This window comes from Platichthys flesus, chromosome 11 (genome assembly GCF_949316205.1).
Source record: "Platichthys flesus chromosome 11, fPlaFle2.1, whole genome shotgun sequence".
Classification (NCBI taxonomy): Eukaryota; Metazoa; Chordata; class Actinopteri; order Pleuronectiformes; family Pleuronectidae; genus Platichthys; species Platichthys flesus.
This window is the reverse complement of record NC_084955.1, coordinates 22,218,048-22,230,454: the sequence shown is the minus strand read 5'-3', so window position 1 is coordinate 22,230,454 and position 12,407 is coordinate 22,218,048. Positions and strand designations below refer to the sequence as shown.

The 12,407-nt window shown below is 40.7% G+C and overlaps 1 protein-coding gene across 1 annotated transcript; it reads left to right on the top strand.

The window, feature by feature from the left end:
* The first annotated feature begins 91 nt into the window (after window positions 1–91).
* lta (lymphotoxin alpha (TNF superfamily, member 1)) lies at window positions 92–10,121 on the top strand. The gene is made up of 6 exons (XM_062399182.1): window positions 92–2,919; window positions 4,672–4,795; window positions 6,017–6,059; window positions 6,171–6,197; window positions 6,292–6,324; window positions 8,141–10,121. Exons 1-6 carry the CDS (start codon window positions 2,876–2,878, stop codon window positions 8,485–8,487), a joined length of 618 nt encoding a protein of 205 aa, XP_062255166.1. The 5' UTR covers window positions 92–2,875; the 3' UTR covers window positions 8,488–10,121.
* Window positions 10,122–12,407: the final 2,286 nt, after the last annotated feature.

Sequence of the window (12,407 nt, the reverse complement as noted above, 5' to 3'; positions counted from 1 at the left end):
GTTATTCATTTTAAAACACTTCCTATATATGAGAAAAAACATAATAAAACACCAGTGATATGAGGTAATGACCTTTGGTCACCTTTACATTACCCTTTTCAATGTCAGTACGAAGAAGCACATGTAGCTTGAGCTGAAGACACATATCTCTGTGAAGGAGGAATCATCCACCTCCCCACAGTAAAGACCTGGGGATTTCCCATCCTGCCACTGAACAGAAGTACCTGTCACATAAAGGATTATTCATTAACGATTGTGTATTTTGTCTCCAACAACACTTAGATGTTTTCCTTTTTCCTCTGCCAAGAAAAGTATTGGTTCATTGAGACTCTGTGAAAGTAAGGATCAGGTCCATAAACATCAATCATTTTTGCAACCTTGTGATTTTATTTGATATATTACAGATTTAGATTCTTCTTCACACAGTTTCTCATCACTTGTTCCTCGTACAGATTTACTCACAGTGAGTGACATGTGGTAAATATAAAATCAGGTGACCAGCAGCAGGTTTGTGTTCATCCAGTTGTTTAAACAGTGTCTAACATTCCACTATCCTCTTTGTAACGTTTTGTAAAAATCACAGCGTAATTGTTGTGTTTACTTTCTGCTTCGTCTCATAACGATAACACATCTCAACTGATGTTGTTTTAACAAACACAACATGATCACTTAGCAACACAACTATTTGTCAGGTAAGCTAAAAGGAAAGTCATTCTCGTGGAGGTGAAAACAGTCCAACAGATGACATTAGAAATCAGAAAGTGAACTTCCCTGTTCAGACTGGTTTCCCTTAGTTGGTCTCTGCTTGGTGAACTGAACTCAGTCTCATCTGATCCTTGTCTTCATGCACTGTTTGGACGTGTGGGTCCACATGTGATGAGAAAGTGTTCAGATCTTTTACTGAGGCAGTGGACTCAATAAAGTCAGTCCGTCCTTCCATTCTATTCTCTGTCCATCCATCCGTCTACTACAATAAACGTTTAATAACATTCAGCATCCTAAAGAAATATAGAAGTATTATCAATTACTTGAAGTATCATTAGCAAAAGACTCAGTACAGTTACTCAGCTGCTCTGTGTAGTGTCAACTTCGACACTGTTTAATTGATAATACAAATGCATTTTGCCATTGAAGTATAGCTAATTCTAAATATCCCCTATGGTTTCCCATGATGCCACTTTACAGAACAAACAGGACAGATTCCTTTGTGAATGATGATGAATGATGTCCTCTCACTAACAAACTCAGCTGCGCTCAATCTGCTGGAGTTTCCATACACACCCTCAAAGAAACATAACAAATGAAAGTGGCTTTATTCAGTAACTCACTGATCTATTTCATTAGAATAAAGGGCTTTAGTTTCTAATCAATATTTCCAGTAAAAATGTCTCTCCCGCTGAGGGAGGGTTGAATTTCAAGAGCAACATCAGCTCACCTAGAATTAATATATCATCATCTCACCAACAACACGTTTGTTGTTTTACATAGTAACTAATATCCCAGTCACTTTTAACTTCCTTTACCCGCCACTTTGCTCCGAGTCATCCTGATTGTGTCATTCCCGTACACTCACACCGAGCTGTCGTAAATAAAGCTTGGTCACATAGCAACACAATTATTTGGCAGATAAGCTAAAGGGCAGGACATTCTTGTGGAGATAGAAAATCAAATGCACGACAGCAGAACAACAGAAAACAGAATCATGAAATCCCCTCTTCAGTTTTGTCGGACTGGTTTCACTTCATTGCTCTTGCTTCAGTGTCATTGGATCCTTATGTACATCCACTGTTTAGATTCAAACTGAACTGACCCTTTTACCAGAGCCACAATATATAAAGAAATAAGTAAACATTCAACCATCCTGATGTAGTATTAATGCAGAGGTCATATCATCAAGATCTACGCAAAAATACATCATATACAACATTTTGGATTGATGATAATAATACACCAATGTGAAAGCAGCGTTTTACTGTTGTTGCTGTTTGAATTGGGAATTAAATCCATTGGTTCTGAATCTTTTGGAGTCGCGACCCACCCAGTAGAACCAGGCCAGGCACCCAACTGTTTTGTGAGTGTATTTCATGAAGGACAGGGTGCATTCTGCAATTGTACTCCCCTCTGACCGGGGACCATGTTGTTTGAATTTGAGCAGGATTCACAACAGTGAAAATGTGTTTGTTCCCTTATCGTCCTGTGGGGAGAGCACCCCACAGCCCACATCTAGCCTTCTAACTCTCTTGCCATGTATGTGGGTGTGTGCTTGTGTGTGCTTGTGTGTGTTTGTGTGTGTGTGTGCTTGTTTGTGCATGTGTGCTTGATAGAAATAAGGTGGGAGAGAGTTGGTGACATTTACAGTATCCAGGAGCACAGGCTAGTTGGTTGGGGATGCCCCCACCATGCGTGGATTGTGAAACCAGAACCAGTAAAACGAAAAAGGAAATTGACCCTCTCACTCTCTCTCTCGTCTCTCGTCTCTCTGTCTGTCTCACACAGGCATTCTTCTAAACCAAATATCAACTTTCGCTACTGTTTTCAGAGCAAGCTTTCATTTTCCAAACAGCATCTTCACTCCATCAATCGTTAAAAAGCAAAAGTCTTATCTCTCTTCGGTAAAAGTCGGAGAAAACATTTTTTTGGCCAAATTATACGAAACTAAATGTTGGTTTTGTGAATCAATCAAATGATTCACACAGGTCTGTGGTGCTGCTCAGCTTCATCCGGCCTGCAATGCACTTTGTTGTCCACATGTTGAGCCACCTACGCTGCAGCCGCCTCCCTCCTCTCTATAACCACACAGATCAAATCCTCTCATCTTCACTGTGAGCCCAAGAGAAAGGGAAAACCCTGTCAACCTGACCTGTCTCTCAGAGAGATGCAGCAGATGAATCTGGACTCTGAGGGTGCAACACACAGCGGGTGAGTCAGTCCTCAGAGAGGGAAATTGGTTCCTCTCTTACACATCTGTCAAAACATTGTTTTATATTCCTGTTAGAGAATATTCTTGTTTTTTCTGTGGGTTACTGTCAAACAGAAATAACAACATGTTTTAAACAAACCCATAGTGACATTTTCAGGCTTTTTGAATCAGTTTGAATTTTCTGATTTCAAAAACTCTTAATTCTCCTTGTGGTACAAATTTTGTAATGACAGGGGTTTGTGTCTCCTAATCTGATTGTTTGGTTTTACTTTGATTATTCATGTATTTTCATTTGTATTTTCATGTGACATATACTCGGGTGTCCTTGGATGTTTAGAAACAAAATAGACGAGGAAATACGAGTCACTCATGATGTGCTGCAGTCCGTTAAGATCAAATAAACCCTGTTCAGGTTTTTTCCTCCCTGCAGACTCTGAAGATGAGTGTTGCTCACATATAGATTTCTTCATATAATTAATCAAAAAGAGGCAAAAACTATAGACTATGGGTTAAACTTGCTGCTCATGCTAAATTCACTGTTTATTTCGAGCTGAATTACACCTGCAGCTTATCACACCCACTTTATTTGTAAATCAGAACAAAGAGCCTGGACCAGGGTACCAAGTATGACTCTCTTAAAATTCCTGTTCTACTGGTGTGTGATTGACAGACACATTCTGGGCATCAAGTACTTCAGTGTGAGTACATTCACACGTACTACATTGTGTACACAGCATACCTTTTAGTGCCGCAGAGCGTGAAGCTCATTAGTGTCCTCCCAAATGAGTCACTGCTGTTTAACATCCTCACCCCCAAAATATCTAGGGGCTGTTGATGAAAAAATGTGCCTAGAAAGTACACGCATTTGTAGATATATGTAGTGGAGTAAAATTACCTGAACTTAAGTCTACCTAAGTAAAGTACAGATAGTTGAAAAATGTACGGTAGCTCAGTAAAAGTACTTTGGTACAGATCACCTTTGACTGCCTGTTACTTCTTCTAGCTCATGGTCAGCGGTGTTTTAGATGTCAATCTCTAAGTTTCAGTCTCTGTCAGAATAAATTACCAACCAAACCACAAAGTGAACCAAGGCATGTCACCCGCTCTGCAATACCACAAACCCCCCCACTCAGGTAAAATCCCTGAGACACAGCACAGTGGTGGCTGTGAGGACGCCTGTACCCATAATGCAATGTGTCCTGTGAAGCCACTCTGGGGCTTTTACACTTTAGAACTCCTTTGTGTTCTCTTCCAAATATGTTGTTTAAATAATGAGAAAGAATTTAGAGATTTCTGTTTAAACCTGACTGACCTTGTGTTTGTTGCCCTAATGGCATCGATGGAGGAACTATCGAGATCCTTTATCAAAGAAACAGCACCAATATTCAAGTCCTAAAAATAAAAGATATGCTCAATTACAAACCTCACTCAAGTATGAAAGTATATCAAGCTTATTCAACATTATGCATCAAAATAAAAGCCCTTGTTCCGCACAAAAAAGCCCTTGTGAATCAAGCTGATTAATCTAAGATAAACCTAAAAGGATGTGAGATGATTCATTAAAAGAACAAAAACTAAGCTCTGCCAAACTAAATGTATATCTAGCTTTAGACTTTTGTCCAACATTTGCTTTTTCATGCAACACAGGATGATCAACAAATCAAGTACAGTACAAATGTACCAGTATACTTTCTATCACTGCCAAAGCTGTATGAGTCATCAGTGTGTGTGTGTGTGTGTGTGTGTGACAGGATGGAGGGTCACTCGAGGTCCTCTCACAAGTACCTGCTGCTCCAGGTGTGGTGTGGTCTCCTCACGGTGGCTGTGGTGGTCATGGCCGTGTTTCTGTCGTCGATCAAATCAAAGTCCCCCGAGGTCAGTTCCCCTGTTTCCAAACAGATCCACGTTCACCGACCAGCTGGCATCTATCAGCCAACCCGGAACACACTCTGACACCTGACACAAGAAATAACGTGATGTTGTAGCCATGCCTTTGTTTATTCAATCCATCACCTGTGCTCATAGAGTTTGTCACACTACATGCTTTGTGTCTGTGCTACCACCGAGCAGCTCCTGTCTTATCGTAGACTGTATACATCCCTACGTCCTCCATGTTAGTTGACGAGTCATGGACCAAATTAAAAAGTCAAATAAACAATTAAACCAAACGCACTGTAAACATTTACATAAATCTGTGTGATAAGAACTCGCTAAATATATATTCGATCAAAAAAAGGTATTGTGATGGAAATTCATCTTGAGATTTGAAATAATGAAATTCCCAGACTCGAGTTGACTCTTTATAATAATAAGCTCTGCAGAGGTTACACAACAAGCACGGTTGCTCAAAATGGAACCACTGTCTGCAAGTTAAAAAAAAGCCAGGACTTATCCAAAGAGGTGCTTCATAAAAAAACAACATGAAATCCTGCTCTTTGTCTTTCTGCTGTGTCCGTTCACTGTAACAGGTCACAGCAGAGAGACACCTAGTCAGGGGAATTTCCATAACCTTGGACACTGGTCTGTGGAATTTTCCTCCACAGTATCTAACATGTAATTTGACTTTTACTTTGACCTATGACCCATCCACTAACATGGAGGAGGAGGGACTCCAGGTGAGATGTTCTGGCTTTACTTTTGAGGAGCACACATGTCATCCATCTTTAGTCTCTGGTCTTTACCTCACTGTATCAAGTGCAGACTCCCATTTAGCATCCCTGGGTGGCAGCAGCATAATGGCTCACATGTTCTTCAGTGTTTGAATACATGTACACATACGTGCTGGATAAATTAACACAACATATACACAATGTAATGCAACTCACAACGATGTACGAGTCGTGATGGGTTCAATGGATTTACTGTAGAAGCATTACAAATGATCATTTAGTGCAGAACTGCTGTTGGGTAAATTAAATAAAAAATAAGGAAGTTCCTCTATTCTCCTCTGTCACAAAACACAAACTTCCCTCACGCCTGAAAGTTGTGAGGGAAGTTTGTGGATCTGAACTCGGTGTACAACAGGGATGATGAAGACAAGAGAGATGAAGACGATGATGTACATGATGATGAAGGTTTGCTTTCTCTCTTCTTCAGGACACAGTCTCGACATTGAAGCCAGACAACGTCATTCCGACAGGTACGTCAAGCAGATTTTACTGTGTTCACTTCAAACGATGCCGTGTTGTAGAGTTTTGTTAAATACACATTGGTACGAATGACACTGGATTTAACTATTTTTTTTTTGCAGTCAACACTTCACCTTTGAAGTCAGACGGTAAGAAATTAATTTACTGACTTTATTGCCAGTGCCTCAAGTTTTCCAAACCTTTATACAAGTTTACTTCAAACAAATGATTTTTCCTTTTCAGGATCTTCTCCCTCATTCATCCAGCTGATCAAGAGTAAGCAGACCTATACTGATTAATACTCAGATTAATTTTCTTCTTGTGTTGTAAATTGATGACGCAGCAAGGCCTTTGGATTTGATTATAGACGAGACTGTAACTCACAACCCTGTATTTTGTTTGATTCTGTGAGAACCTGCTCAGGCATTACAAAAAATGACATATTTCCAGGGTGAGACTGAACATTATAATTTTTCTAAAACATCAACCTTAAATGTCAGACTTTCTCTAATTAATCGAATGTAATAATAATCATCATCATCATAATCATAAACCTTAGTACCTCATAAAAACAATAATATGATTTAAAATAAGTTACAACCACACGTAGATTAAGCTTTATAAGATGGATTTAAATGCAGTTTCAGAGTTTAGGGGATCCTGCTTTAATTGAAATTTCTCAGTTTGGAATCAACAAAATACATCTATTCAGTGTATCGCTCTGAACCCCCCCCCCCCCCCCCCCCCCCCCAGAATCATTATGTGTGAGAAACAGCGTTGGTGCCTTGTCCTATACTTTGCCTTTTACACAGATTACACATTGATTCAGCTTGTTATACCGCTATAACCGTTATACAAAAAGACACTGAGACTGATGTCTCTTGCTCTTTTCTTTATGCTTCTGCTGTAAAACTGCAGTTGCACTGTGCTGCCACTGGCAAGCAGTGGTTTGAGAGCTGTGAAGAAGAGGTGGTTTCCGGTCCTGAATGTTAGCACGGGCTAACCTAAATGTCAGCATATTGGATATTTGTCACGCTGGAAAGCCCCCCCAACTAAAATGGACTTCAGCTTCAATGGGTGTAGCCAGTGTATTACATTATTTATTTGTTCTGCTCCAGTTCTGACTGTCAGACTATATTATTAACACATTTATGTAGCATTCACTGTCTGTATGTACAGGGTTTAACTTGAGCCCGGCCAAATAACAATGATTGCAGTCATCACCTCCGCTCAGGGTTAGTCGCACCAGTTATCTTTTTAAATTGCACTGGTATCAGAACAGCACTTGTATATGAATTGTTATCGGGAAAGGGAAAATATCACGGAACATCTCTAATGTCTAATTATGACAGCCCACCCAGTCTGAACCACTGCCTCATCCGAGGAACACAGAACGCTGTCATGTTTCCAGTCTCATGCTGTGTTCCTCCCACTCTGACTTTTCCTGTGTGAAGCGGGTTCCTTCAGCCACAACTGACGAGAGGCAGATCTGTTATGTGGCTTACGGAGGCTTCTGGGTAGAATCACAGCCCTATGGAAACAAACAGCATCAGAGAGTCAGGCGACTGGAGCAAGCTTTTATTTGGATGATCTTCTGTTTATTCAACCTGTGACGTTTCAAAGGCCCTTATGGGTCATCAAAGAAATTAATGCATCAATATTTTCACTTTAATTAAATAAATTCATCTTCAACTTCTTCTGGCTCTAATCACAGATATGTACATAATTTGCATAATGCAAACTACTCAGCTAGTCTTGCACGCCCACTAGCAAACAGCTGACACTTCCTATACGTGTTGGAATCGGTCAACCAATCACAGCAGAGTGAGCCAACTGGCCAATCAGAGCAGACTGGGCTTCATCGGGATGGGGGTCCTTAAAGAGACGGGAGCTGTGACACAGTGTTTTAGACAGAGACTGAAAAGAGGAGCCGTAGCAATGACAGCGTGAGGAAACCTTAGAAGTAATAGCATCTGAATATAATTGATCACCTTCAATTTATATCCTGGAGGCCTCATCGGTCACTGCCTAAAGTTTCATGCATGAGTTGAAAATGCTTCTGTGAGACTAAAGTTGGACGTCTCTCCTACAGCTCTGAAAAATTCTTGGGAGGAATCCCCTGGATGTGTGTCCTGCTCTCTCGTCCTGAGCAACGGCTCCATCCACTTCAAGAAAACCAGCCTCTATCTCATCTACGCCCAGGTCAACTTCAGCGAGCGCAAAAACAAAACTCAGGCCCAGTCTGTGATTTTGAGAAGAGAGGCCACGTTCGGTAAGAACATGAGGAAACTGGTTGAGGGAACCTTCCCCAGTACGACAGAGGGTTCTGTGTGGGTGGCCAAGATTGTCAATCTCAAGGAGGGAGACATAGTGAGCTTAGACATCCCAGATAATCATAGACTAGAGGGCACATTCTGGGGAGCTTATCAACTCCTTTAGCACTGCAGGTCTCTTGAGTCTGCTTCTATACAAGAGGAAATATTCTTCCTTGGACTGGTATGATGATCGTAGGCCTATACCAGCATTTATCAACAGGAGTGGATCATCACCTGGATTTTTATTTAGTTACTTTGTTATTTAACTTTGATAATTTTATACCAGAAAATATGCAAAATCACAGAATTCTGTCATGTTCAACAATATGTGAATCTTATTTTTACAGGGAAGTTACGCCTTTTAATCATCTGAAACACTAAAATGCTAAAAAAGCTCCATCAGGCATTTTGCAGGATGTTTGCGCTCTATCTAAGGCTAGTTCCATATATTACGTTTTACACCAGAAGTGGTCGTGGCCTTCGCTGAAGAAAAACCACGGGCATGAGCCTGGGCTACCGGTGTGGAACGCAACATGGAAAATAAGTGTTACTAAGCCTGTTGTTTACGAGTGTCAGAGACGAGCTATCATTCAAGCAATTCCTATTTACAGGGCCACACACATACCCAATGAGTGATCAATCCTGTGTTATCTGAACTAGGGCCCGGTCACAGATACGCCAAGGAATCAGAGGCAAACCTTCGCCTCTGTCAACGTGTTCGTTTATCCCAAATATGAGAAGAGCCGGTCTGGTCTAATTCAACAAGTATTTATTAAGAAGCAATGAAAAGTTAACAGCATAGCTATGGGCACTCATAACAGCAGAACGGACAGCGTTTGTAATCTTTCACAACAATCGGTAGAACAGGATTGATAAATAACGAGGGGAAGTCCTCCTTGATGGAACCATTATCCCGGGTTTGAATCAGGGAATGACGAGGAGCCGCACCTTCGACCGTTAGCTGGGAAAATCTTCATATCATGACAGTGCGATTTTGTGTTTTGAGAAAAAGGTTTTGTGTCGGCTGAGGCCTTGTGAGTCTTCTGTAAACATGCGCAATCTAAAAAAAGTTATACATGAGAACAAGTTAAAGTGCAGTGTATTGAATGTCACAGATTCAAAGTTACCACAACAGGCATCATCAGACAGGTGCAAGATTGAACAGTGATGTGACGCATACAAATTTTAACCAACTTCAAGATTAACACCAAGGTTACTAAAAGTTAACGATGTGAGGGCCACATATTCAGCCCAAACTGCCCCAGCCCCCGTAAGAGTACAGTTCCATAAACATCTTCACAGACACACACACACACAGGCAACGCCTCCCATGATATTCCCTTTTATAATGGCCTTTGTGTGACTGTGCCTTAAATCAAAACACTCTGGAGGACAGAGAAGGTTTTGGTGTTAAAATGCTCTTTTCAAACGAACAGAGAGTATCATGGATGTAGCCTGAGATCTTCTTACACAAGGTCACATCCTCACATTCTCTGAGCTTTGGTTGAAAACCTCTTGAAAACGAAATTAACTGGATCTGTGCAATGTTAGTAGAGCCGTTACTTTTACCTGCTGGTTTCCAGTGTTGAGATTTGTGTGATATTGTAGTTTTCTAAGATGTCTGCGTTTCAATGAATGGAATACTGTGATTGTAATGGTCTAATGTGAGACTGCTTTGTGTTTAACTTATGAAATGTGATATTATAATGTGATGGTTTATTTCTGAGGTGTTGCCTGTAATAAATGTATTTAAAAATCCTCTGAGTCAATTTCTTAATTTACGATTCGCACCTTGACCACATGGTGGTGCTGTCTTCCTTCTTCACCTGCAGCAGCACATGTTCCAGTCAGATCGACTGTCAGCATCACCGTCACACGTCACTTGTGACCAAACCTGATCAACTCAAACAAACTGAATCACTGATGCCTGACAAAGCTCAAGACAAAGTGATGTGTTACTCATGTGTGAGGCCCGAGACTCAAACTGTAAAAACACACACAAGGTGATACTGTACATTTGTGTTCAACAAGAACAAACAGGAAGCTACACATTGGTTGCAACATCCCACTGCAGCGTCACAATACTTCCCCTTTTTACAACAGATCCACACACACATGTGAAACGCTGTCATCAGACTGATACCCTGCGGGCGGTTCACTTCTACCCACACAATCAGAGCTCATGCTCTTCTTCTAGCTCGTCATATACAGTGCTGATCTACTTTTCTGTCTGTACGTCCGACTTCAGCGTTTGACCTTTTAAGGGTATTAAGTGTTTGACATCAATCCTGAGGGGTGCATGAATGCATGTACCAATTTGGCAGTGAATACAAGCAATATTATGGTATTTCACTGAAAGTCACAGATCAGCCTCTTGACTTTCCAAAGAATGAAGCTTCAACTTGATGCTCTTACAGTTCTCGTTTTTATCCACATCAAAAAGTCCCCGGGGTCAAGTCCACTCTCACACCAAATCATAACAAAATGTGAATGTGAAAACAAAAAGAAAAGGAGAAGGAGAGAGCGAGGTAAAAAAAAAACAATTGAGAGGCTCCACTCCCTGCAACACTGCAGGAGCGTGGAAACCAGTTTTGCAAAGAGGGAAATTCCTGGGGCGCCCAAAGTGATAGAGGCCCCTGTGACAACCTGATGAAATTCTATTATTGGCTTTGTACAGGAGACGGCAAAGACACCACGGTCAGAAACCCCATAATAAGGCCCCATGTCACGAGTTATATCGTTATGGCCGTACTTATCAGAAAAATTTACGTCCTCAAAATTCTAATATTACAACATCAGACACACTACTTCTTTGTCTTCTTCTATTGTTTATTGTTTAATGCCTTCTCAACCTCCCGCAAATTGGTCCTTAAAGTACAGAATGGGAGCATTTCTTTTTGTTGATGCATTTCCTTTCAGTCCCTCGGTCTGGACAGTGGTCTCAGGCACCTTTCACCTTCACCTGGTAGTTCGGTTCAGACTAAACTGAAAAGTCAGGAGGTCAGGACGAATAAAGTACAGGTGTGAAATGCAGAGAATAAATCCTGTTGCACCTCATTAGCTGTAAAAGTGATTTATCCACCTTGTTACCAATACTTTATAAATAGCACCGGCTCCACTTTGTGCTACACCTTTCCTCTGTGTAAGGCCCACGGCTGCCCTTCGCCTTGTTAGTGTGCACACCACCTGTGGGCTAGTGAGCCCCCTTAAGATCAGCACTTCGAGGAAAGCAGGAATCGAACAGGTGTCTGAAGCGGATGCCTTATTCACACTCTTGATCTCACTTGGGGTTTTCTGTTCTCTCATGTCTTTACACTATGTGGGCGTCGTTTCGGGGTTTGTCATTTCTGCCGGCTTCTTAGTCAGACCATGGAAACACACACAGAAAGGTGTCAGGGGGAAAAGAGGGAAACAAGTTCAGACACTCCTCGTGTGGGAGACGAGGGTTACCCATTCATTGTGTAATGATGTAAAACTATTCTTGGGCTAATTCCATGTTGTGTAAATCTTTCAGCAACACTTTCTGTTGTAAACGATTACGTCGATCTGTGTGTTACAAAAATAGTCTGATAGTAAAGATGCCCTTGTACATATATATAAATATATATATATATATATATATACACACACATTCATAAAATTAGACATTATACACCAAAATATTGTGAGTTGTTACCCTGTTAACAATGCTACAAGCCACAACACTTCCCTACAGCAAAACAAAATAAACTGAAACCTCAAATGTTGGACATCCATTGTGTGATTTAATTTATAAAAATAAACAAATCATTTATAAGATCATTATGTTAAATTAGGCATTTCATTACTAAAGCAAATATAGCTATTCCAGCACTATAACTATTTGTAAGTTATTTACAATATTTTGACGACTCATGTAAATCTATGTGTGTATGTAAATGCATATATAAAGTATTTTTAGGTAGATAGAAGAGAGCAATTAATTACTCCCAAAGGAAAACAAGACGGTCAGTCATTAGAGCACAAACCTCCACCGAGGACAAACAGTCACTTAAACACTATCAA

Bases quoted from the DNA above. Each gene is read 5' to 3' on its own strand.
- lta (XM_062399182.1), top strand. From the start codon at position 2,876: ATGCAGCAGATGAATCTGGACTCTGAGGGTGCAACACACAGCGG. The intron at 2,920-4,671 runs GTGAGTCAGTCC...TGTGTGTGACAG, and splicing joins GAGGGTGCAACACACAGCGG to GATGGAGGGTCACTCGAGGT. The intron at 6,325-8,140 runs GTAAGCAGACCT...TCTCTCCTACAG, and splicing joins ATTCATCCAGCTGATCAAGA to CTCTGAAAAATTCTTGGGAG.